At 40.3% G+C, this 22841-nt stretch overlaps 1 protein-coding gene across 3 annotated transcripts in view; it reads right to left on the bottom strand.

The window, feature by feature from the left end:
• Positions 1 to 673: 673 nt before the first annotated feature.
• Positions 674 to 22841, bottom strand: part of Nkain2 (sodium/potassium transporting ATPase interacting 2) — a 1137884-nt gene continuing 1115716 nt past the window's right edge. For 2 of the 3 annotated variants that reach the window (XM_036168793.1, XM_036168795.1), the window contains 2 exons: positions 4007 to 4088; positions 674 to 875 (listed from right to left, as the gene is read on the bottom strand). In XM_036168793.1, the coding sequence (XP_036024686.1) occupies positions 866 to 875; positions 4007 to 4088 (92 nt within the window). In that variant the 3' untranslated portion in view covers positions 674 to 865. Of the gene's footprint in view, positions 876 to 4002; positions 4089 to 22841 lie in introns of those variants that run through there. The other variant, XM_036168794.1, reaches the window with a different exon arrangement.

Below are 22841 nucleotides of genomic sequence, written 5' to 3'. Positions count from 1 at the left end.
AGTGATAAAGCATCATTTTCTTACACAGACGCATTGCTGCTGTTGAGAGTTTCTGTCTTGTTCCTCGACGTGAGGCAGAGTCAAATTGTTTGGAATTAATAGCAGTGTGTTAGCCTAAAGGAAGTGACTGGGGGACGTCTGCACTGAGAGTCTCGGGCACACAACTTAGGTGGGTTAAGGCAAGTGAGTACGATATAGCCTTTAGGGCAAACAACCTGCCATTTTGCATTTGGTACAAAGTCATCACAGCATGTTCTGTCTGGTTTTTGTTTTTGCTTTTGTTTTTTTGTTTTTTGTCTTTATTTATTTATTTTTTTGCAATTATGTTCTCTAAGTAGCTGTGGTGCTATCAAGATGTATGGTATGGAGTGCAGACAAAGGGTTCCAAACTGGTTGGTGTGCCTGGGTTAACTAGGCACCTCACAGAGCCAACAGGCTGGGCTGTGGAGGAGTAAGTAACAGCCTGCAGAAGGCGCCAACGTGTCTCCTTTCCCACCTTCAAAGGCCTGGGAGAAAGGAGCCTGCTTTAAGGGAATCCAGGATGGGCATGTCCTGCATGTTTATCAGTTTCAGTCCGAAAGAGGATATCCAGTGGAATTGATGTGCGCATGATAGTGAGAGCGGTGTGTGTGTGTGTGTGTGTGTGTGTGTGTGTGTGTGTGTGTGTGTGTGTGTTGTGTGCACATGCGCGCATGTATGCGTGCATGTGTGTGTTTTCACACATGTCTATGTAGAGACTTCCTGTTTGGTCTGGTAACATGTATGTGTATTTAAATTCGTTTGCTTCTTGCTCTTCATAAAAGGCAGGAGGCCACTGTACAAGTCATTTGAGAAGTCCATGGGCTGCAGACAGAAGTCATCTGTGTTATTTTGACCTAAGAGAGAGAAAAGATGCTTTTAATCAAGAGAGATTGCAAGATGGTTATTGCTCCCCACTCCCACTTCTCCAAACACAAGAGCAAACAGAAAAGAAAAAGATTGGGGACATAAGGGAAGTAGAATCTCAAATTGGGTTTTAAACAGTGTTTCATCTCCCTTTTATCTGTTTCATGTCACCAATAAAGGCCACTTATGATCATTCAGGGAACAGATGAAATGAGTATGTACTGCCATAAGCTGCCCAAATGATGCAGTGTTTTTGCATGCTGTTTAATACATTGCAGGGTTGTATTAGGAAGGGGCCACCATCATGTCCATATGTGCCATGGCACGTAAGTCAGTTGGGATAAAAAACAATTACTTTGTAGAAAGTTAATGGGATGACATGGGAATTTCTGATAGCCATAAATTTGTATTGTATATATGTGACAAACTGTAAGGGGGGGAGGGAGGAAAGTCTTTCTTTTATATGGTTGTATATCTGAAGAATGATAAACTAAGAACACACTCAAATGAACTATCAATAAAGAGGACAGGTTATCCATTGGCTGTGACTGTAAGTCTCTGCTGTCAGTGACTTCATGGCTTTGTCCAGGAGCCAGGTCACAGATTTGTTGGATGTAATAGAAATCCCATAGCTAAAACTGTACATTGCTTTTTAGCATTTGCTTTCTTTCAAAAGAACAGCTTTTATTTCCAGTGGCTATATAATATTGCTGGGATGCTTGAACTGGTCCATGATGTTAAATTACTCTTACTTTATGAGACATATTTATGGCAAGTTGACAAGAAAAGGCATACTCCAAATGACAAAGACAGAGGAGGTGCCCAGGGCTCTGCCTCTCAGCGGGGATGAAGCTTATAGGTGAATCAAGCTTGATTTTTTACAGGATCCCACTAGGCAGAGGCTTTCAGAGGACAGATTTTGAGGGTCACATAGTAAGTAGTAAAGCTCCTCGTTCAACCTTGTATAGTATAAAATCAAAAGGACATAAGGGAGATGGAGAAACAGGGTGGGGCACATGCATGGAAATGTGACAGCCAAATTAGCTGGGCAAATCAGTGAAATCAAACCAGGGAAGGCAATGCCAGGCTGGACTCACAGTCCATTTAAGAAACTGAAGCGATATCAAACCAGGGTCAGGAAAAGTGTATGATGCTCTCAGCTGCACCAGTAGCAAGTTGGGTGAGTTTTGTTTTCCTGTCTCTTGATTCTGTTCCCTCATTTAAAATTTAAAGTCACAGAATTTTGTGATCTGATGTTTTCTAAGGGGTGTTTTATGGAAGAGGTGGAAGGCAGAATTTTGACTGGTAATTTTTCATGTACCTTAAGTATTCCTAACATCCTAGACATGTGTCCTATCCAACACTTAGAAATTCATGAGCAATGTGACTTAAAAGCTGTCATATAATTGTGCCATTTTCAGGCATTGGTGGGAAAAATGATATCTGATTATGTTTATTTGGCAGGTAAAGTTTTCTATTTAAGAAAATTAGGGAAAGTTTTGTTCCTACGGAATTTAATCCTTAACAAAGACAATCTTTTTAAAATTCTTGTTTAAATATTAACATTAGAATTAGAAATGCTTGATTGGAAACAATATGTTTGATTACAATACACTTGTACAAGAAAAAAACGTGGAGAGTGGAAAAACACATGCCATTGTCGGGAGAACACAAATGTTCCAGTTTTGTTGGGAAAAAGTGGCTGAGAGAAGCTTCCAGGGCATTTATGCTCCTAACAAATGAAAAGCTTTAGTAGTTTCTACCCCAGCATTGTGTCTTCTTCGCAACATTTAACATCACTTGCTTATATCAGGGGCACAAAAGTTATTAAGAGTGGAAGAGAGAATATTTCAATAAAATATTGTGCCCAGATCAACATACTCCTGCAAGGCTATGGTCAGGAGCTCAGAGAATCACTGTTAGCTTTTGGAAAGGAAAGGGAAGGCATCAGTGAGGACATGCATAGGATGGGACAAAAGTTCTGAAATAATGAAACTGGCAAACTCAACAGTGGATCATGGATGCTTGAACTAGGCAGTAGTTTTGGATGTAAAGGAAGGATGTGTGATCTACTGTGTACAGAGGCAATGCTTTGAATGGCTCGTGGTATTGCTTGACTCCTGAACAGGTGTCATCTGTTTTTATGAGTGGTGCTGTTGGAACCCTTGCAGAAGACTACAAGGGACACATAGAAAAAGGCAGGCACAGTGTATCCATCATGCTCTTTTAAAAAAGAAAGTAAGGAGACATGTCTAAAGACTCATCTGTTTGGAGCAGAAGTACCCCCAAACTCCATTCATTACCCTACATGCTGGAGGCATCAAAAGGCAGATGACTGAATGGCGGAGGACAACGACAACAAACACATATCTTCAAAGAGAAGTTCACATTTTAAAATGAATTGGAAGCTTACTTTCTATTTTGATCTTCTCTTGCAATTCAGCATATCACTTGATGCTGAGATATAGAATTTGCTATCAGTTGTTATCCAAGGGAATTTGCCTAAACACAGATATAAAAATCAGGCTCTGATTGTCTGTGCTCTTGAGTGCTACAGTTAAGGGCTTGATCAGTTTCAGTTCTGGTGTTCCGGTTTCATGTTGACTTTCACGCTGATAAAGTATGGCTCAGAGTTTGAGTTTTTGGAAGATGTATCCATCACTACGGTGAGCTAGCATTTATCACCTAAATGAACACTCAAGACTATTACAGAGGGCTGATAACAATGATACGAACACAGTCAGCATCAGTTGGGACTAAACTGAGGAAGCCAGAGAGTGTTATATAGTTACATATAACTGCCTATACAGTTAGGATATTTTCAAAATACACACATTTCAGGTAATTTAAAGAATTGTTGTATATTGGAGGCTTTTGAGCCGTTTAGATGATACTCACATAAGACTAAAGAAAACTTCAAAGATGGCCTTTTTGATGTCATTTTTTTTAAACATGAAGAAAATGTTTTAGAATCATCCTAGTCCAAACAATATTAATAGTAGAAAATGGAAATATACAACCAGAGGGAAGCTGCATGCATTTTTTTGTGCCATGATACATTTACTTGATTATCTTTTCAAACCTCCCCCCCCCCCAAATACCTTCCAAGTGGAGTACTTACATGTACATTGGTTGTAGTTGTAAATGAGATGTCTTCTGAGGTCCTTGATATCCATAAGAGTCAAAGCCACCTATGAAGTCAACTGAAAAGGGACAATTACATTTGTTAGTTCACTTTTCAGGAGATAAAGAAATGAATGATCAAGGTCCTCACAAATTACTAACATAAACGTTAAAATAATCAAATAAACTGAATTAACCAATGATGAAAGAGCTGAAAAAATAGTTTCTTCAAGGTAGTAATTTTCTTTCTTTAGCTATGAGATTTAATTACTGCTTTACAATATTCTCTATACTTTGCAGATGAGTTTTGTATATTTCTCGAGTAACAAAGACATACTTGGACTAATTAAACTTCTCTTGCACATTAAAGATGGACTATGAATTTTTGGTTAATGTGGAGGAGTTTGGGGGAACACATTACAAATGTTATAACACAACAACAATCATAATCAGTTCAATGTATCTGTCCACAGTGGCAATTTTATGTATTCTGATAAGTATGGAGTACTGTAGTTGAATATCATGTAACTCAGCATGGCTATGCTTACTATCCCATTATATGTTTTACAATCTAAAATAGTAAGAAGTTAGATGTGAAACAAAGTCTAACCAATCACTCAAATGCATTGCATATCCAGATATCAAGTGAAAGTATAGACCCAGTAAGATACAGCAAGAATTACTATGGCAAATGGTATTTAAAAAAATGCAGCAAGAACATTGCCTATTCCACACATTCTTACAAAGTAACATTGGCCCTCTTCCCATCCCATGGTTTTGATCTCTGTCATTTCCTCTCAAACATGGGTAGAGGTGTTGGGGCAGGTTTGATTCTTGCAGCAAGGATGCTATGTTATTTTAGAGCTAGCTCATTGAGGGTCATTTATTTTCTTCTTTTTTTCCTTTGGCAGGATCTCTCTTGAGACAAGCCACCATACTGTGAGGAAACCCAAGCTAATCCACACAGAGAAAACCATGAGCACATATTTAACCCATTGTTTAGCGGAGGTCCTAGCCCATAACTGCTGTTCACTTCCAGACACATGAGAGAAAAATGCCTCTACCTGATTTCAGACCCTAGCTGTTGAATCAGCTCAGTCTTAAGGTATTCCTAGCTCAGCTGGTCTCTGACACCAAAGAACATAGATGATTCCATCACTACCCCATTCTTGTTTGAGCTATGAACCTTCAGGTTATTATTATTATTATTTTGATTTTGATACAGGGTTTCTCTGTGTAACCCTGGCTGTCCTAGAACTCAATCCATAGGCCAGACTGGCCTCAGACTCAGAGATTTGCCTGCCTCTGCCGCCCTAGTGCTGGGATTACAGGATAACAACTCCTTATGTCGTAACACTAAGTTTTGGCAAAACAAACAAACAAACAAACAAGCAAACAACAACAAAACCGGGGAAGGCAGTCGAGTTTTTTGAAAAAGGTATGCTTTGCCCTCTCATTTTCAGGCACACAGATTGAGGTCGTGCCATGAGACAGAAGACAAAAACTATATAAGGCCTACAAAAGAGATTACAGGAAAATAGAGACCAGATTAGGATTCATCAGAGACCTTGGTTTTTCTGGTAGCTTATTCTATCGGCTTACACTGTCTTCCTTTGGTTCTCTTGTTCCTACCCTAGAGTAGTACAGATAAGAAGTCCATCCAGCAAAGAGTGAGCTGGCATTAAGTCTATGAGGTCTATGCAACAGGAAGCTCACAAAGGATGCTATTCTTTAGTGTGATATTTGGCTCACAGTAAAACTTAGCAAAAGGTGTACAACTACTTATATTCCTCTTTTTGTCATATTCACATACATACCTTCTCCCAATATTAATATTCCCCAACAGAGCTGTACATTAGCTACAACTGATTAACCTACATCACTATCACCAGAAGTTAATAGTTTCCTCTAGGGTTCACTCTTGGTCTTGCACAGTATATGGGTCTTGACAAATACATATGGCATGCATCTGGCAGTATAGTATAAAAAATAGCCCCATTGCTTAAAAATGTCCCTGTGCTCCATATACTATCCTTATTTCCTAGCTCTGGTGGCAACTGTTCCTTTTGTATCTTGATAATTTTACTGTTTTACAAAATGTCATAGAACTGATATTTTATCTGTGTGTGTGTGCTCATCTGTACACTACTGTGCACATATAGAGGTCAGAGGACAGCTTTACAGAGTTGGTTCTCTCCTTCCTCTTTGTGGGCTCCAGGGATTGGGCTCCAGTTACCAGGCTCTTGTGTTGTCCTGCCTCTCCTCATACAATACTTTCCAACTGGCTTTGTTCAATTTGAGTTCCTTCTATGTATTTTTCAATTGTGTGTAAACTGGCTCACATGTTTGTGCAGGTGCACATGTGAACATGTGCACATGTGTGTAAACAGATTTGGAGTTTTCCTTGGCTCATTTTCCACCTAGGTTTTTGAGACAGGATCTCTTAGTTTTGCCTGAAACTTGCTGATTCAGCTAAGCTGGCCAGCATTGAACCCTAGGGATCCATCTGCCTCTCCCTTCCTCACTCCCAACCCCAGCACTGTGACAGGAGTGTATACTACCACATCTATTTGTTTTTTTCCTTGCTTTTTACATGGGTGCTGGGGTGCAGAATCAGGACTTTATGTTTGCTGGCCAGATACTTTACTGACTGAACTATCTTCTCCGACCCTGTTTTATTGCTCATGTGTGTGTGTGTGTGTGTGTGTGTGTGTGTGTGTGTGTGTGTGTGTAGCATGGCAGTGGATTTCACTTTAGTATTCTAGTTTGAAGCAAGCAGATTCTCTTTTCTCATTAAGAGTGGAATGATGTAATGAAACAGAGAGAGCACAATGTTACAAGGTCAGGGACTCCAGTGTGACTTTGTAGACTCTCTAAATGACAAATTCTAAATTTGAGACATCTTTCAAACCAAATCAAATATTTTATGGAAGAGTAATAAAAGCAGAGTGAAGCACTTTCATCTTCTAAATTGCCTATATCTCTGTATTATGTATAATACAGACAATACCAGGATGAGCAATAGTTGACAGCCATATTTAAAGTTTGAGTTTTCATTTGAGGAGACTCAGTGTCTAAATTCCCTTTGGTGCATGTGGACTCTTGCTACCAAGGATACTTCTTAAAGAACTAGTTTTCTGAGATGCACTGATGTGGTTAGACATCATTGCTCTGAGGCTCCCTTTCTGGAGGATGGTTTCCTCCACAGTGTCAGAGAATGGAGGGCTGTAGAGTGGTTCAAGACCATGGCAGAAGTATGAAGAAAGGTCTTCACTGAAATCAAGACCCAGGCTTGCTGAGATTTTTGCTGCTGCTTTGAGCTATTTCATTGTTTTCAAGGCTTTAAGATGGATGATGTGAAAAACCATATGAGAAGCATGAGTCAAAGATTTTGGAATGAACTAAAGGAAAGATAATCCGAAGAAACCAAGATAAAATTTCAAGTCTGAAAGATAGAATTAGGTCTGAAAACAGAGATTACCACTTAAGTAGGGGCGATTTAGACCTCAGACTTAGGGAAGGGTCAGAAGGGAATGAAGGTATGACCCGAGATTGTGCTATGAAGGCAGCCTGAGTAGCCTGGAGGTTGCTCTTCATTATACATGATCAGTATGTTGGGGGTGGTGGGTAGATGGGGTTAGCTTACAATAACGGTATTGAGAAAGATAACTCTAAAGCTCTAAAAGAGTTAATGCAGTTCTTCTGATGACTGTGATCCTGAAGGTAGACATGGGACATGGTATCAGCTCCAACTTCAGTTATCTATGAGAAGAGAAAAAAAACTCTGTATGTAATTTATATGGACTTTTATCATTTCACACATGAGGAAGCAAACTTAAAACCAGAAGTGGAGGGCATGTCTGACACTGTTTATTGTTTTAAATACATGCCAAAGCCCAACAGTCTAGGAAGTTGTGTGTGGTCAATTTCTGGCTGTATTTATTCTCAGTAAGTGTTTAGATGATTCTCTACATGATCTGAGAAGGAACAGAAATCAGATGGATCCAGTGGGGCATACAGTTAAGATTGTGGTTGTTGGTGTAGTAGGTGAATCTGATAATTCTTTGAACCATGTGTGGGTGTCTTTGGGATACCACATATTAAGAAAGCAGAGATAAAAGATTGAATTCAACTGAAAAAGTTGAACTACTTGTAGACTAGCTGAACTTTAAAAAGGCCAGAGGAACAGGGAATTTGTTATGAGATTGTGTATCTTAGGAATATCAGAGCGTTAATTATAAAGTCTCATCAACATGGCTGTCTAAACAGAACCCTAGCGAGGACAACAGCAATGGACAGTCTAACATTGAAGGACCAAAGATCACAAGGCTCAGCCCTAGACAAAGAACTACAAGCATGCTGAGACTGGGAGAAATAGTCTTCCCCAGGGAAGAGCATACTGATGGTTATCCAATACCAAATGGTCAGCCATTTGTATTGGCTGAATAATATGTATACTGTAACATTATACAAACTGAACAGGTTGTATTTATGTATTTAGGAATTTAACTATCATCCTATCTATCTATCTATCTATCTATCTATCTATCTATCTATCTATCTACCTACCTGTCTGTCTTTCTTTCTTTCTGTTGTTGTTTTCCAGACAGGGTTTCTCTGTAGCTTTGGAGCCTGTCCTGGACTAGCTCTGTAGCCCAGTCTGGCCTCGAACTCACAGAGATCCACCTGCCTCTGCCTCCTGAGTGCTGGGATTATAGGCGTGCGCCACCACTGCCCGGCTTCTTTCTATCTATCTATCTATCTGTCTGTCTGTCTATCTATCTATCTATCTATCTATCTATCTATCTATCTATCTATCAATCTATCTATCTATGCATCCATCCACCCACCCACCCATCCATCCATCCATCCATCCATCCATCTACCTACCTATTTATTTATGTGTATCCGTTATAACTATTAAAGAAAAAGATGCTATGAATTTGAAAAAGAGTAAGGGTGTTGGGGAGATGAGAATATTTGGGGAGAGAAAAATGGGAGGAATGACACAATTATATTATAACCTTAAAATAAAAAATAATGAAAAATAAATAGGACTAAATTAGAAAAAAATGTATCTTAATGGCACATTGGTCTATTTTAAATTTCTTTTATATAATTACTTGAGTAACGCTATCTTGTCCTGATCTTAGCCTGATCCATTTTGTGTCTGCTCATGTGCTTTTCAACTCTGATCCACCCAAACAGTCTCATTGACCTTGGCAACATATGCATGGCTGAAATGCACAACCGAAAATATATACTTAAGTGTATACCCCAAACCAATGTTACCAGGTTCTCCTCCCCTATACCTGACAATGATGTCATTGTGGCTTTTGCCTTTATAAGAGCTGCACACTGAGCTTCGGGGCTAATAGTCTTTCTATAGTGTTAGCCTACTCTGGGTGGCCAACTCTAATTTGACTTTATGTGTGTCTGTAACTTTCTTGCCTGGACTATAACAATTATATTAAACAAATAGCATATAGGAGCTAATGCATTATCTGAAACTTGCCTGAATGATGGGATTATGAAATATCTAACCAATCTTTTCCATGTAATTGAGACAGCAGATAACTGTTTGGGTCATAATTTATCTTTGCATTTTTCATTTTTTTATTTCTATTTTTTAGAAAAAACATGACCTTTTATCAATGAGAAATCTCCTCAGTTCTTGAAAGAAAAAGTAAAACAAGTTCTTGACAATTTCAAACTGCTGAGTAGCTGCTCAGACCTTCTCAGCTTTTATCATTTATCTTTATGATATTACTGTCAGGGGAGCAGTAATAGTTACCTTTAAAAATAAAGCCAAGTTTTTGCTTCAGGCAATGACCAGCTTAGGATGGTTTTAGAAGCAAGGCATTCTGTTTTCTTCCTCCATACACTGGAACCTGATGACTGTTCCTTATTCACTCCTACCTAGTAAATCCCTTTAAGGCTTCCAAAAGTGATCAAAGGGACCAAATTACATCTAGTATTCAAGCTAAAACCCTCAGCCATTTTCTTTTCTTTTCTTTTTTTTTGAGCTGAGGATCGAACCCAGGGCCTTGCGCTTGCTAGGCAAGCACTCTACCACTGAGCTAAATCCCCAAACCCCTTGCCTTTCTTTTATATCATTCATTAAACAAAATTTTTGAGTCCCTTAAGTTACCAACTAGCTGTAGATGCCTCTCATATTATTCATTTTCCAGCGCCTTTACTCTATCCCTTTTACGAAACCGCTTTCCTCTCCTTCCCATCTCCAATCTAATAATCTAGGAAGATTGGTGTCAACAGTAACTGACTTGGAGACGATTTTGCTAGTTTTTACCAGTGAATTGTTAATGAAGTGTCATTGTTTTCTGTAATGTATTCAAGGTGATGCGCAACGGTGCTCAAGGTTTGGGTCCTGCGCTTGGCGTCTGAAAACTTTTACAGGACACCAAATAAGCACCCAAGCAGCCTTTTCTGCCTAGAATTGTCCTTATTCTCAGCGGTGTCTTGTATGATTCTGATTATAGTGAGTTTTCAAAGTGACACGAGATGCTTTCTTTATAGCAACTTGGCATATTGTCTATGTCATTTCAATCCTCAATACAAAAATGTAAAAGACAGAAGAATTCCTGAGGTCAGAAGCGGAATTAGGGCTGTGGGGAGGGAAAGGTCATTGGATGCAAGAGAAATTGACAAAGAGGTAGGAAACACAGGCTGAAGTAGGTGTTGGAATGGGAGGGGCCATCTGTTGACTAGTGTGACATGGCTGTGTTTCCACAGAACCAAAGCAAATATCACTAGGGAGTTAGTGGCTGGCTTCCTTTATGAAATACTGTATTTAAATTAAAAGGGATACAGCCGAATGTCAGGTGCAGGAAAAGGGCAGTGCAGCTACCATTGCAAAGCAGGAGCTTGGAGTGATGGATTTCTGTCTCCTCATTCAGCTTCGCTTTGCTTCTTTGTAACTATCACCACCTGACTGTAGTATGAATCTACTGGTTTCTTTGTGACTGTCTCCGCCACTGTAATGTAAGTTGGATGAGATTTACTGTCCTGTGCTTTTTACTACAGTAGCTTAAAAACACACACAATAGCATTTGGCTTGTGGAAGACACTCAATTCATATTTACTGGACAGATTGTATACACTCTAGGTTACAGAGGAAAATCAGGCGATTGATCAGAACATGGAAGATGATAGCAAAATTTCAAGTAATAGTTGACCGGGGGTGCTTTTATCTTCCCCTTCACCAGGCCTTGAACAATAGTGAAGAGAACATCTTTTAGACACAAACAAAATAAACTTTGTGGATTCCATCAGGAAGAGGCTGCCACTTCATCTTCTTGGGCTAAGAGGCATGAGGGAAAAGGATGTCGAGGCAAGCTTTCATGCCAACGTGGCATGTCAGAGGACCATCTGCTACTGGATGCTACCCTAGTGTTTCATAGATTGACGATTGGTGGGAAAACATTATTCTTACTGAACGTCCACAGGACCCTGAGGTGAGGCGCAGAACTGGACAGAAGGTGCCAAAATAAAATTTGAACTTTCTAAACCTTTAGCATTGGGTGGATTTGTGTTTGGTGCCTGGAAGACAAAAAGTATGTAAAACCCCTACATAATTAATACACAAAATTCAATGAATGGGAACATTGGCACACCCATGCACCTTTCCCCACAGCAGAGAGGCCAGCACACACATCCATCCTCTCCAATGACCTTCCAGGAATATGACTTTTATTTCAAGTTCTGGGGTTCTTTCCTGTGGCTTTAGTTTTCCTATCTGCAATGAGAATGAGGGTGTCTGTATATACCGACCTATGGTAGGAGGGATGTAGAGGGAGATGCAATTATTTTAAATTAGAAAAGTACCATATCAATTTAATAACTATTATTTAATAACACAAAAAGCAGTATTTAAAAATTATTCAGGAAAATAAAAATGTTCTTTGCTAAAATCTATTCCCTGTTGTGAGCCTCCCTTTTTTAAAAATTAAATCATGAACACTTAGTCCAGCAAACTGAAACTGCCTTTTAAACTACAAGTTGGCAGGGAGGTATTGTCACATAAAATCGTCCCTCTGTTATTATTGACAAGGCCACTAATCAACATATTTTCTTCTGGAGACAGAGCTGGAGAGAACCATGAAGGGAAATCTGCAAAGGCAGCTTGCCTAAAAGCAAAGCCTAAAAATTTAGGAGAGCATGTTGAAAGGGCATTTAAGAATACATGTGGGCCTATGAAAACGGAGTGTTATCTCTGCAGGTATGAATTTCAAGGGTACTTACATCCAGGTGCACAAAAGGAATTTAGAACACAATTAACCACAGGCCAAAATGAAAAGAAGAGGCCTCTCTCCTTCCTCCCAGACCTCCTTGGTGGCGGCAATTCAAACTGATTGTATGCACTTGAGGTGTGCCGTCTAGGCTAAAATCCCTGAATGAATTTTGAACTTTGAACCCTTCTTCAGTTCTGATTAGGAAACTACAGTCCCTAAAAGGACCTGTGATCTTGCTGTTGCTTGAAAGGCCACTACAGTGCTATGCTATGAAGAGCTTCCAGCCAGCAAAGTACCCATGCTGAACGGAGTGAAACTCAAACTCTTGAGCTGACTCAGAGCCGGTTCTCCCTTCCTTTGCTCCTCAAGCGGATTTGCTTAGGGTCCTGGGATCTTGTTTTTCACGTCCTTCTTAGTTGGAGCAGAAGCTTAAAATGCTAAGCCATTGTCACATGCTAATCAATGGAAATGAAAACCTAGAACAACCTTACTATGATAATAAAAAAAGTGGGGATTTAGCTAGAAGTTGTTTGAATAACTACTTGAAGCTTCTGTTTCCAAATATCTAATAAAAATGAAATTCAACTTGCACATGCATAACTATTTTTTCTTTTGACTATTTCTGCTAATTCTCAGGAATTAAAGTATCATAGAGAAAATACATTTTTTTTTAAAAGAATGGACATTTATTTTCCACAGCTCTGAAAGCCAAAGAATATAAGAATAAGGTAGCAGCAAGTGGGTCTCTAATTTCAAGATTTGTGCTGAATCTTGCCAAGAAGACAAACACTGTGTAGAAGGGCCCAAGAGAGACAGCCTACACCTTAAATTCCTTTACACAGCTGCACACATCCAGTCATGAGGTGGTGTCCATATATAATGGAGTGGTGCCCATAGGGTCTGGTATTTCCCATTAGATCCCACCACCCAACATTGCAGGATTGGGCACTAGGTTCCAAATATGTAAATTTGGGCCATTTCTGATTAATCTTCTGTATATTTTAAACAGTTCTCTTTCTGTTTTTTTAAAATTTATAATTAATTTCATTTTACGTATCAGCCACGGATTCCCTTGTCCTCCCTCCTCCCGCTCTCCCCTCCCCCCCCCCCAATTCGCACCCCCCCCATTCCCACCCAGGACCTTAGTGCATGAGGTGGCTTTTTGGAGCCTGGGGCCTATGCTGGGACACTTTGCTCAGCCTGGGTGAAGGGAAGAGGGGACTGGACCTGCCTCGACTGAATCTACCAGGCTGAGCTGAATCCCAAGGGGAGTTCTTGCCATAGAAAAAATTTTAAGTTAGGCAGTGTGTCTTATGTGTTTTTCTTTCTTTCTTTTTTTTTTTTTTTCCAAGACAGGGTTTCTCTGTGTAGCTTTGGCGCCTTTCCTGGGTCTCCCTCTATACACCAGGCTGGTCTCACACTCACAGAGATCTGCCTGCCTCTGCCTCCTGAGTGCTGGGATTAAAGGCAGGAACCACCACCACCCAGCTGTCTTATGGTTTTGTGTTAAGACCACAAGTTCATTGTCAGTATCTTTGGATGAATAATGACACCAGTTGAAATAACCCAGGGAAGCTGAAGGATAGCCTAAAGTGGGTGCTCTGGAGGCTAAGATTTGGGCAGAGGGTGTGTCATTATTTACAGTATGGTATCTCTAAGCAAGTCATATGTCCTCTGAGGTTTAATTTCTTCTTCCTTTTTAAATGTAACTAATTTCTTTTTGTCGGAATTTCATATTTAAGTACTGACTTCAGGGCCTTTCCTCCTCTCCTTCCCCATCAACTCCTCCCATGGACACCTTCTCAAATTCATGGTCTCTTCTTTTAAAATGATTATTGCTAAACACACACACACACACACACACACACACACACACACACACACACACCCCATATTGTTGAGATTTCATGGATGCAGATTCCCTGTTATATACTGAAGACACTATCTTTTGTAGACATCCTGTGTCTCTCATAGTCCTCCTATTCCTCTTCTGGAATGTTCCATGAGCCTTATGTGTGGGAGCTGTGTTGTAAATGTATTGTTTGGGGTTGGTTATCCTATAGTTGGTTCTCTGCATTTCAACTAGTCGTGACTCTCTGTAATTGCTCACATGTGCTGCAAAAAGTAGTTTCTTTGATGAAGAGTGACATTTATGTGTATCAGTGGTTATGAAGATAGATATTTAGAATACAGTTATGGATTAAACTGGTTTAGGAAGGCAGCATTCCTCTAGATATTCCTCTAGGATCCATGACCTCACCATGCATGGGTGGATGGCTAGGTTTGCAGTATGAAACATGAATTCGCTCCTATTAAGTAGACTTTAAGTCTACATTGATGTCTTTTGGTTACTCCCGAGATGTAAGTACCATTATTGACTCCTTTGGGGATATCTAAACAATTTTAGCTTTGAAGGATCGAGAGTATCAGATCTCTCAGGTGTGTCAAACATTAAAAACACACAATGCATAGGTGTTGGATCCCATCTTTATTTTATTAAATAAAATATTTATACAAGGAAGTGATTGGGGTTATACTTTAAATGCATATTTAGACTATTTCCTGACAAACTTAGAATGTCCCAGGCCACGTGAATAGATGGGGATAAGGCTCAAAGAAGAAAACCCTGTAGTTGAATTTACTCGAGTTTTATACCGAGTGATATAAACATGGACATCATCAGTATAAGCTTGGGCGGGGGCAGAGGCAGGTCTATGGAGACTCTTCAGTCTTATAATAATTAAAAAAATAGCTCTTGTGACAGATTGCAGGAAGATTTATCAGAGAACAGCTGCATAAGACAGTTTTTTTTTTTTTGTGGTTTGAATGTTTTTAGAAGTCAGCTTGTCTGTCATCAATAAGAACTAAGGGAGTCCAGGGCTATCCTATTTTACTAATGGCCTGCGTGTATTTGGCAAGGGTGTAGGAGAAAGTGGGCAAGAACACAGACAGTGAGAGCCAAGCATCTTGGATTGGGCAGCAGGTCAAATGGTGGAGGATGGAGTACTCTGCCAAGAGAAGCTTACCAGTTCCTTTCAGATTTGGGCAGGGCTTCAGGGATACCATAGGATATTTGCCAGAGTTGTTGAGGGTCTGAAGAAGAGGACCAAAGAGTCAAGTTGTGTCTGGATACTTGGCTTAGGGAGCCTGGAAAGATTAGGAGCAGGCCTTGTGGAGACTGTAACACACCACTGTCAGAAGGGTGAAGCACACTGTTGAGCAGCAGCTAGTGGCCAGCCAGGCATGTGGAGTATGCATTTGCAGCCAGCGTTAAATGCCTCCCTTCTGTGATGGGCAAGCACCCGTGCTTAGAAATGGAGAAACTGCATTGTTATTTACTCAGGCATGGATGCTGCAAATCCAAGTGTAAAAAAAAAAAATGCAGGTGAGGATGGACATCCAGTGTATGTGTAAGAGCAATGCTGCCTTTGCCCTCCCTGGGGGTAGAGGATGAGAAGGAAGGTGTAAAGAAAGAGAGACAAATGAAGCAGCAAAGCTCCAAAGCATGAGCAAGGGAAATTTTCTCCGGGACAGCGTCAGGAGAATGAGGAGTAAGAGAAGTTACACAAGGTAGAAGTAGAGAGTCTCAGAACAGTAGTCTCAGGGAAGCTTTCTCCCACTGTAACGAAGGTGCTCTGAGTGTAATATGCAGAGAATGGATCAGGGAGGGTGAAGCGAGGCTTGATCAGGCACCTGGATGAGCACTGAGAAGAAACTAAAGTGTCAGAAAATGATGGATCCCGTTATTTTTGCTACTTTCCATAAATGTGGAGGAGCACACAGACTATGATGACATGGCTAGGCCAACTTCATCTTCCAAGTGCCTGGGCTTGGTTGCCACTGAGATTGACTGGATCCTGCAGTCTTTGTTTTGTTCACCCTTGTTAGAATTGCTTTCAATTATATATGACATGCCTTTAAGAAAGAAATGGAAGGGAGCAGTTATTGCAAGTTACAGATGAGCTAGTTAGACATGATCTGGCATATCTTAGCTGACATCCAGGATATATTTAGAATGCACAACCCATTTAAATGCAACAGTTCTAATTAGGATGGTGGGCACATTAATGTATGTATATTTAGAGAAATAAAATGTAAATATGCAAGCTATAATCACTCATTAGAGAAATATTCCTTGCCTTGTGCCTTGTAATGTTTGTGTAATCATATTATCTTGCAAAGTCTAGAAAGGAAAATCACGGAACCCCTGAGCCTAAACTGATCATCTTGTTAGGACAACAGTACTAGTTTCAGCAAAGAGAATAGCCAGTGGTTACCCAACATTCTTATTGATAAGTAGACACACTGAAAGCATTTTAACTATTTCAGGCTAATTGAAAACATGTAAAATTATTCACATGTTGATTATGGCAGAATTTTGGCCAACAAACTAAAAATTAGCTAAAGTAGTTTTCTGGTTCAAAAAACAAAAGACATGTCTATTTTTACTCAATTGCATATGTGTCCCTGTGAATTGTCCTTCTAATTTCAGCTGGAGTATCACTTCCTGGGGGAATAATGCCCCTGTCTTCTACCACTTGAGGGTCTTGAACTGTATTCCATGGTACCCCAGCTTTCCTTGTCTGAGCTCTCCTGGGAATTGGCTATTGGATTGTAGACATCATGAAAGTAAAGCTGGGATCAGTCTGTCTCTTGCTTCCTTCCCTGGAAATGTGAACAGATGGGCCGCTCAACGAACAGCAGTCGAACGAAGCTCTCTGGGGCACCAGAGTGAAGCAATGAGGAAAGCGTGCTGAGAACCACAGACTCTGGTCTCACTTCCGCCTCCCTTGCTTATTCTACTTCTAGTTAAACATCTCCTGTGTCCCTTCCGGCTACTGTAAAGTTAGGGAATTAAAGAATGTGATTGTTAATATTATTTATAGTTCTACATTTTTGCGTAATTCCGTATTTCTGGGATTGGTTTGCACACCAGTGGGGATGTTGGACACATTAAAGGGGTAAACCTATAATTTAGTTACTTTTAGCTAGCTAGTATGATTATGTTATTAAACAAATTTCTTGGAAGATGAATTCATTTGCATCTCCTACCCCTCTCTCTCACACATACACACACATTCCACATGCATAGATATAAGCAAACATGGGTTGAAAGTATTAGAAAATAATGTTGGTACTGAACATGTGAAGACTTTTAGTGCCAATATTTCCTCAAAATACAATGCAACAACTATTTATATGGCATTTACACTGTATTAGGTATTATCATGATGATTCAAAATATACCAGAGTTATGTGAGGTCATTTGCAAGCACCATATCATATTATGTAAGAGATTTCAGCATCTACAATTCCATGGAGGACCCTGGTATCTCCCATGGATATAGAAGGATGATTGCTTATAGCAGCTGGAACCAGAGGCCTGACAGTTCTCAGCAGGAAAACAGAGTGATGAACAATTCGGGGCCCAGGAGAGGAGAGTGGGATTGACAGGTTTGGAGCCCACTGAAGTACTGTTCCTATTCATTTTATCTCAGTGATGGTGGATGTGCACCTGTGCTCTTCCTTAGCAGCCCTGCTCTTGGGAATTCTTTCAACATCAACTTCATTAGTTACAAAGGCAGCAAGCCATATCCAATTTTCTTTTTGTGTCAGGATTGTTTATGTATAGACTAGACTCCTTTGTTGGAAACATTTATAATTAATCCTATAAACAAACAAATAAACAAATAAATGCAAATTTTACACTGTCTGCCCCAACCAACCTAGTTGGTTTGGAGCTTGAGTCACCCCCCCCCCCCCACACGTATATTGAGTTGAAATTCCAACTACAGACCTAACCTAATTTCCAATTGATAATAGACATGGATTCCCAGAAGTGCTCTAAACCCCTTGGTAGTAACATTCTAATTTCCTTTCCTGGTAAACGTTTTAAATAAGATTTTTGCACCAAAGGAAAGTAACCTTTAAATTAATTGTAATTATAAAATGCCATCACTGATTTTTGTCTTCCGCTTAATTACTTTCTATTATTTAAACAAACTGTACCTCCTGTGAGCTTCAATTTTGTTTCTCGTTCACTCGTTACCACACCATACCCACCTATTGTAGAAGCGGCCACCTAGAGCATTCTCCGCTGCAGAGGCCTTTAAATGTCACTGGGGATCCAGGGCTTCCCTCCAAGCTCACTCAGTGACAAGGTACTCTTTCAGGGCCTGCACGCAAAGCGTCTCGGCTCCGTTGTTTTTATTTCACATATCTGTCAGTAGGTCCACAGAGATCTGGTATATCTCAATTCTTCTGTCAAGAAGGGGATGGCTAAGATCACCCTCTTGTCTCTCTTCCACACCACTTCCAAAACAAAGCCCAACTGGATATGGTGCAGCGGACACCAGCCATTCATGACAAGACAACCGTCAAGACGTCTCTGGTCCAGAGGGTTTTTTCTCCAAGCTATCTCTCTGTTTTGCCGCCATTTGTTCCTTGGAGTCGGGACAAAAGTATCCAAGCAATTTTATTTTATGAACATGTATCTAAAAATTCTGGTGCCACAAAGTCTGTTCTTTTGCAACTTGGCTCCTAGTTTTCCTAGGCCATTATTTATGTGAAGTAACAAGCACAGAGCATTTACCACAGGTGGACCGGGGTCCACACTACTGGAAGGTGCAAAAATGATCAAATGGAAGATTTCCTTTTCTTCAGATGATTTTTTATTTTATTTTATTTATTTATTTTTTTGTTAATGGTATCACTCTTCTCTTTCCATTCAGATCCTCTGGAATTCTTTTCTGTTGAGCCTGATTAAAACAATCGCCCTGTTCTTTGCCTCTACTAGTTAATTTAAGTTCCTGGTGCCAGAAATAGTTTCTGCATGAAATACTTCCTTTGTGTGCCGGGGATAAAAATCTCTGCTTATCTGAACGCTGTTGCCTGTATATCGATTCTTTAGAAACCCGGGCTTCAACAGAAAATGAATCATTTCTTTTCCCCTCACATTTTTGACTCGGGAAGATTAGATTTACATAAAGACGGATATACTGTGTTTGTGTGAATGAGAAGCCATCTAGCATAACAGAGTAGATAATATGAGAAAAGGGGGAAAACAAGAAATGATTGTTGAAGCACCAGCTCCCCACCTTTTATTTGAAAATCCAAATTCAGAAACAGAGTTGGTGCGTTTCTCCGAAGTGACCACAAGGGGGAGCAATGCAAGAGCCGGAGATGTCTCCTGCTCTAGCTCGGCAATGTGAAGAGACGTGGGTCACTGCTAGAGACCAAGGCAGCGAGCGGCTGCTGAAAGGAACTCTCATGTGACTCATAGGTGGCACGGCGTTTTCATCATCACGTGTTGATCACATACTCAATCTTTTATTTTTACATATGGCAAAATCCGCCCTTTCGCATTTTGCTTCGAAAGTGACAAAAGGTGCTTTAGTATACTTCGCGTTTCAACCACCTGGAATCAAAGTCTAAGGAGGTGTCGCATTTTGTGCCGTTTTCCATATGTCCCAGGAGATGTTTGTGGACAGCCTAGTGGTTAACCCCCTATTTCTCAAAAACATACTGAGTCTTCCTCCAGGTGGGGATGTGCTCGGTGCTACGACACAGTGGGGACTGAGACGTGTCTGGGTACTGTCCGCACCCCAACACCCTTTCATCCCGAGAGTCAGCTTCAATACTCTGGATTACGGGAGTTCAGTGATTTAATCTTTAGATGTTTATAAAACTTAGGTGTTGAACTAGAGCAATAGGCAGCATTTATATTACCATTTCAAAGCTTGAAGAAATCATCACTGGAAAGAAATCTCAGGCAGAACGAGAGGATTTTAAGTAAAATGCGAAGTGTCAGTGCGTTGGCAGGGTGGAAAGGGAGGATGTTATCTCTCACTGGGACTCCACTAGGACTCTGCAGGGCACAGCTACATGTTAATGGCATCCAACGTCCGGACCTTTAGCCTTTAATACTATGTGATGATGCTCAGAGATAAGGAAAAATGGTGAGTTTGGGGCTGATTGGAAATTGGCAGATATAGATTGAGGATCTTTCATCTGGTAGTCTTTAAGCCCCTAAGATTGCAATCATTACAAACAGGTGATCAAATGACGATCTATGAACTCTGTGTCTCCCACTGCATTGTTTGAGTACGACTCTCTGTAAATAAAACAGACTATTCCTCCCCCGCCCCCACAACTCCATCCATCAATCAGGCACACAGTACGCTGAACCTTTTTCTGAACTGTTTGTTCCCACATCTGAGGTTATGTTTGAGGAGTGATTTAAAAGAACAAGAGACCTCAAGTTACCAAACACAGCGTGTAGTATGATCTGAACAACCACATTTGAAGTAAGACAGATGACAGATGGTACGAAAAGGAGGAAGGAAGGGTGGGAAGGGGGGAAGACAAGAAAGAACAGAGGGCAGTTGATAAGAAGAAAGGACAGAATGAAAACCGTGAAGATATGATATGTCAAAACATTAACTGAAGACAAGGACTCAGTTCTGGCCATTTTGATATTCTCGCCCCTTAACTGTTTGGTTTAGCTGTATTTTTTATTCTTTCTGTAGCAAACCTCTATTCATTTACAAGCAAGATGAAGCATCATGTTTTAAGGGCAGAATATATCTCCATGTACAGCCCCTTGCATAGTAAGTGATTATGCTCAGGGAGTTACATTCAAGCCTGATGGTTCTGGATATCTGGAGATATGCTCAAACCATACAGAATGTAGTTTGATAAATAGTGTGGGCCAGCAGCAGGCTTTAGAAGAAAAATCAAACAAAAATAATAGGAAATTATTATCCTGAAAGCAGTGAATAATCTTCTGTGGTTTTCTTTTGAAAAGAAAGATTCCATAAATCAGTTGTGACTTTTATCCCTAGGCTACTTCAGAGAATTCTGGACAGGTTTTTTTTTATTCATTTGCGTTTAGTTGGTGGGCATGTGTATGTGTCTAACTCCAAATTTAAATAGCTAGAATTCATTTTCCAATATCGCTTTCAGAATAAGTCCCTTAGGTTATTATCTTTAACTGACATTCCACATCTTTTTCCCAGGTGATTTCAATATTGAATAACATTTGGAAATACATCGCATCTCTATTAGATAAGGTAGCAGGTACAGTCATCCCTCAGTAACCATGGGGATTCCAGGACCTTCTTGTGGATACAAAAACTCACAAGTGCTCAGGTACCCTAGAAACAAATGACACAGAGTTTATATATAACCCACACACACCATGCGGAGCACACGGGGTCATCTCTAGATCATTCCTAATACCCAATGCTCTGTGCAATACAAGTTGCTCTGTTATCCTATTTGGGAACTTTTAACAAGGGCAAAAAGCCTGGACATATTTGGTACAAATGCACTCCCTCCACTGCCCAAATATTTTCCATCTACCATTGGTTGAATCCTCAAATAAAGGAACCTGCAGATACAGAAAATATACTTAAAAGGTACTCAAAAATGGACGCATGTGCAAGAGACCAACATTTAGTTGTACTTTGTGCTAATGGCAATACTTAAAAAAAACAGTAATGGAAATTGAGAAGTTAGATGTTGAAGGACTTTCCCCGCCTCATGGATTAATGATACTTTCTGTAAAGATCTTTTAATAGCAGGTGACACATAAAGATAAATTCTTATCTCTGTCACAGAAGTGGTACAAGCCACAGCTGTGCAGGAGAGGAGTGGTCTAACTAAGAAAGAGAAAAGAGCCACGTATAAGATAAAAGTCACAAAGACCAGGAATCTCTGACACTTTCCTTTCTTTTACAGACGTTTGCAAACAAGAACAAACTGGGATGGAAGAGACTTGGGGCTAGAAGGAAAACTCAGCATGGCCAGAGACAGGGGAGCTCAGCCACAAAGAGCACAGTAAGGATGCCCACTCTCCTGAGGAAGCCTGTTCTCTTTAGGCAGAACAAACACACCCACGTGTGTTGTGAGGGTCGCTGTGCTCAAATGGGTGCCTGGTTTAAGGCAGACTGGTTGAGCTGGAGTTCAAGGCTTTAGTTTTTCCTGGTGTGGAACTTTTCATCTAAGAGTCAACAAGGTCACAGTTGGAGGTGATGGCTGGATTTTCTCTCTGATGGCAGTGAGCATGCAGGCATACTGGGCAGTGGTAGCACCCCAAAGCTCTAATCTAAGGCTAGGTTTACTCTGGCCCCATAAATATACTCATACATCCAAGAAACATACTATGAGTTCATGTGCATGTGTGTGTGCACATGCGTGTGCACTATTATATGTGTGTCTGTATGTGTTATAACCTTATTTGTATCCCCCTCCCTTCAATTCATGAATAGGAGGCTTAAAATTCAATGTGACATTTTTGAGACAGGGCCTTTAAAGAGCTAACTAAAGTTAAATATGGTCATCAGGACAGGGCTGCAGTCCAGTTGGATTGGAAATTTTAAATAAGAAAGGCCATGTAAGGATTTTGAAAATGCAAGGAGAGGTCTCAGGACAAAGCACATGCTAACACCTTGATCTTGGAGGTTCAGCCTCCAGAGCTGGGAGAAAATAAGTTTCTGTTGTTTAAGCTGCCAATGCTGTGGTGTGTTATCATGGCAGCCCTACTGATTCATAGAAAGCAGGGGTACATCCTCATCACAC

The sequence above is a fragment of the Onychomys torridus genome, chromosome 19 (genome assembly GCF_903995425.1).
Source record: "Onychomys torridus chromosome 19, mOncTor1.1, whole genome shotgun sequence".
Taxonomy (NCBI): domain Eukaryota; kingdom Metazoa; phylum Chordata; class Mammalia; order Rodentia; family Cricetidae; genus Onychomys; species Onychomys torridus.
This window is presented reverse-complemented; position numbering and strand designations above follow the sequence as displayed.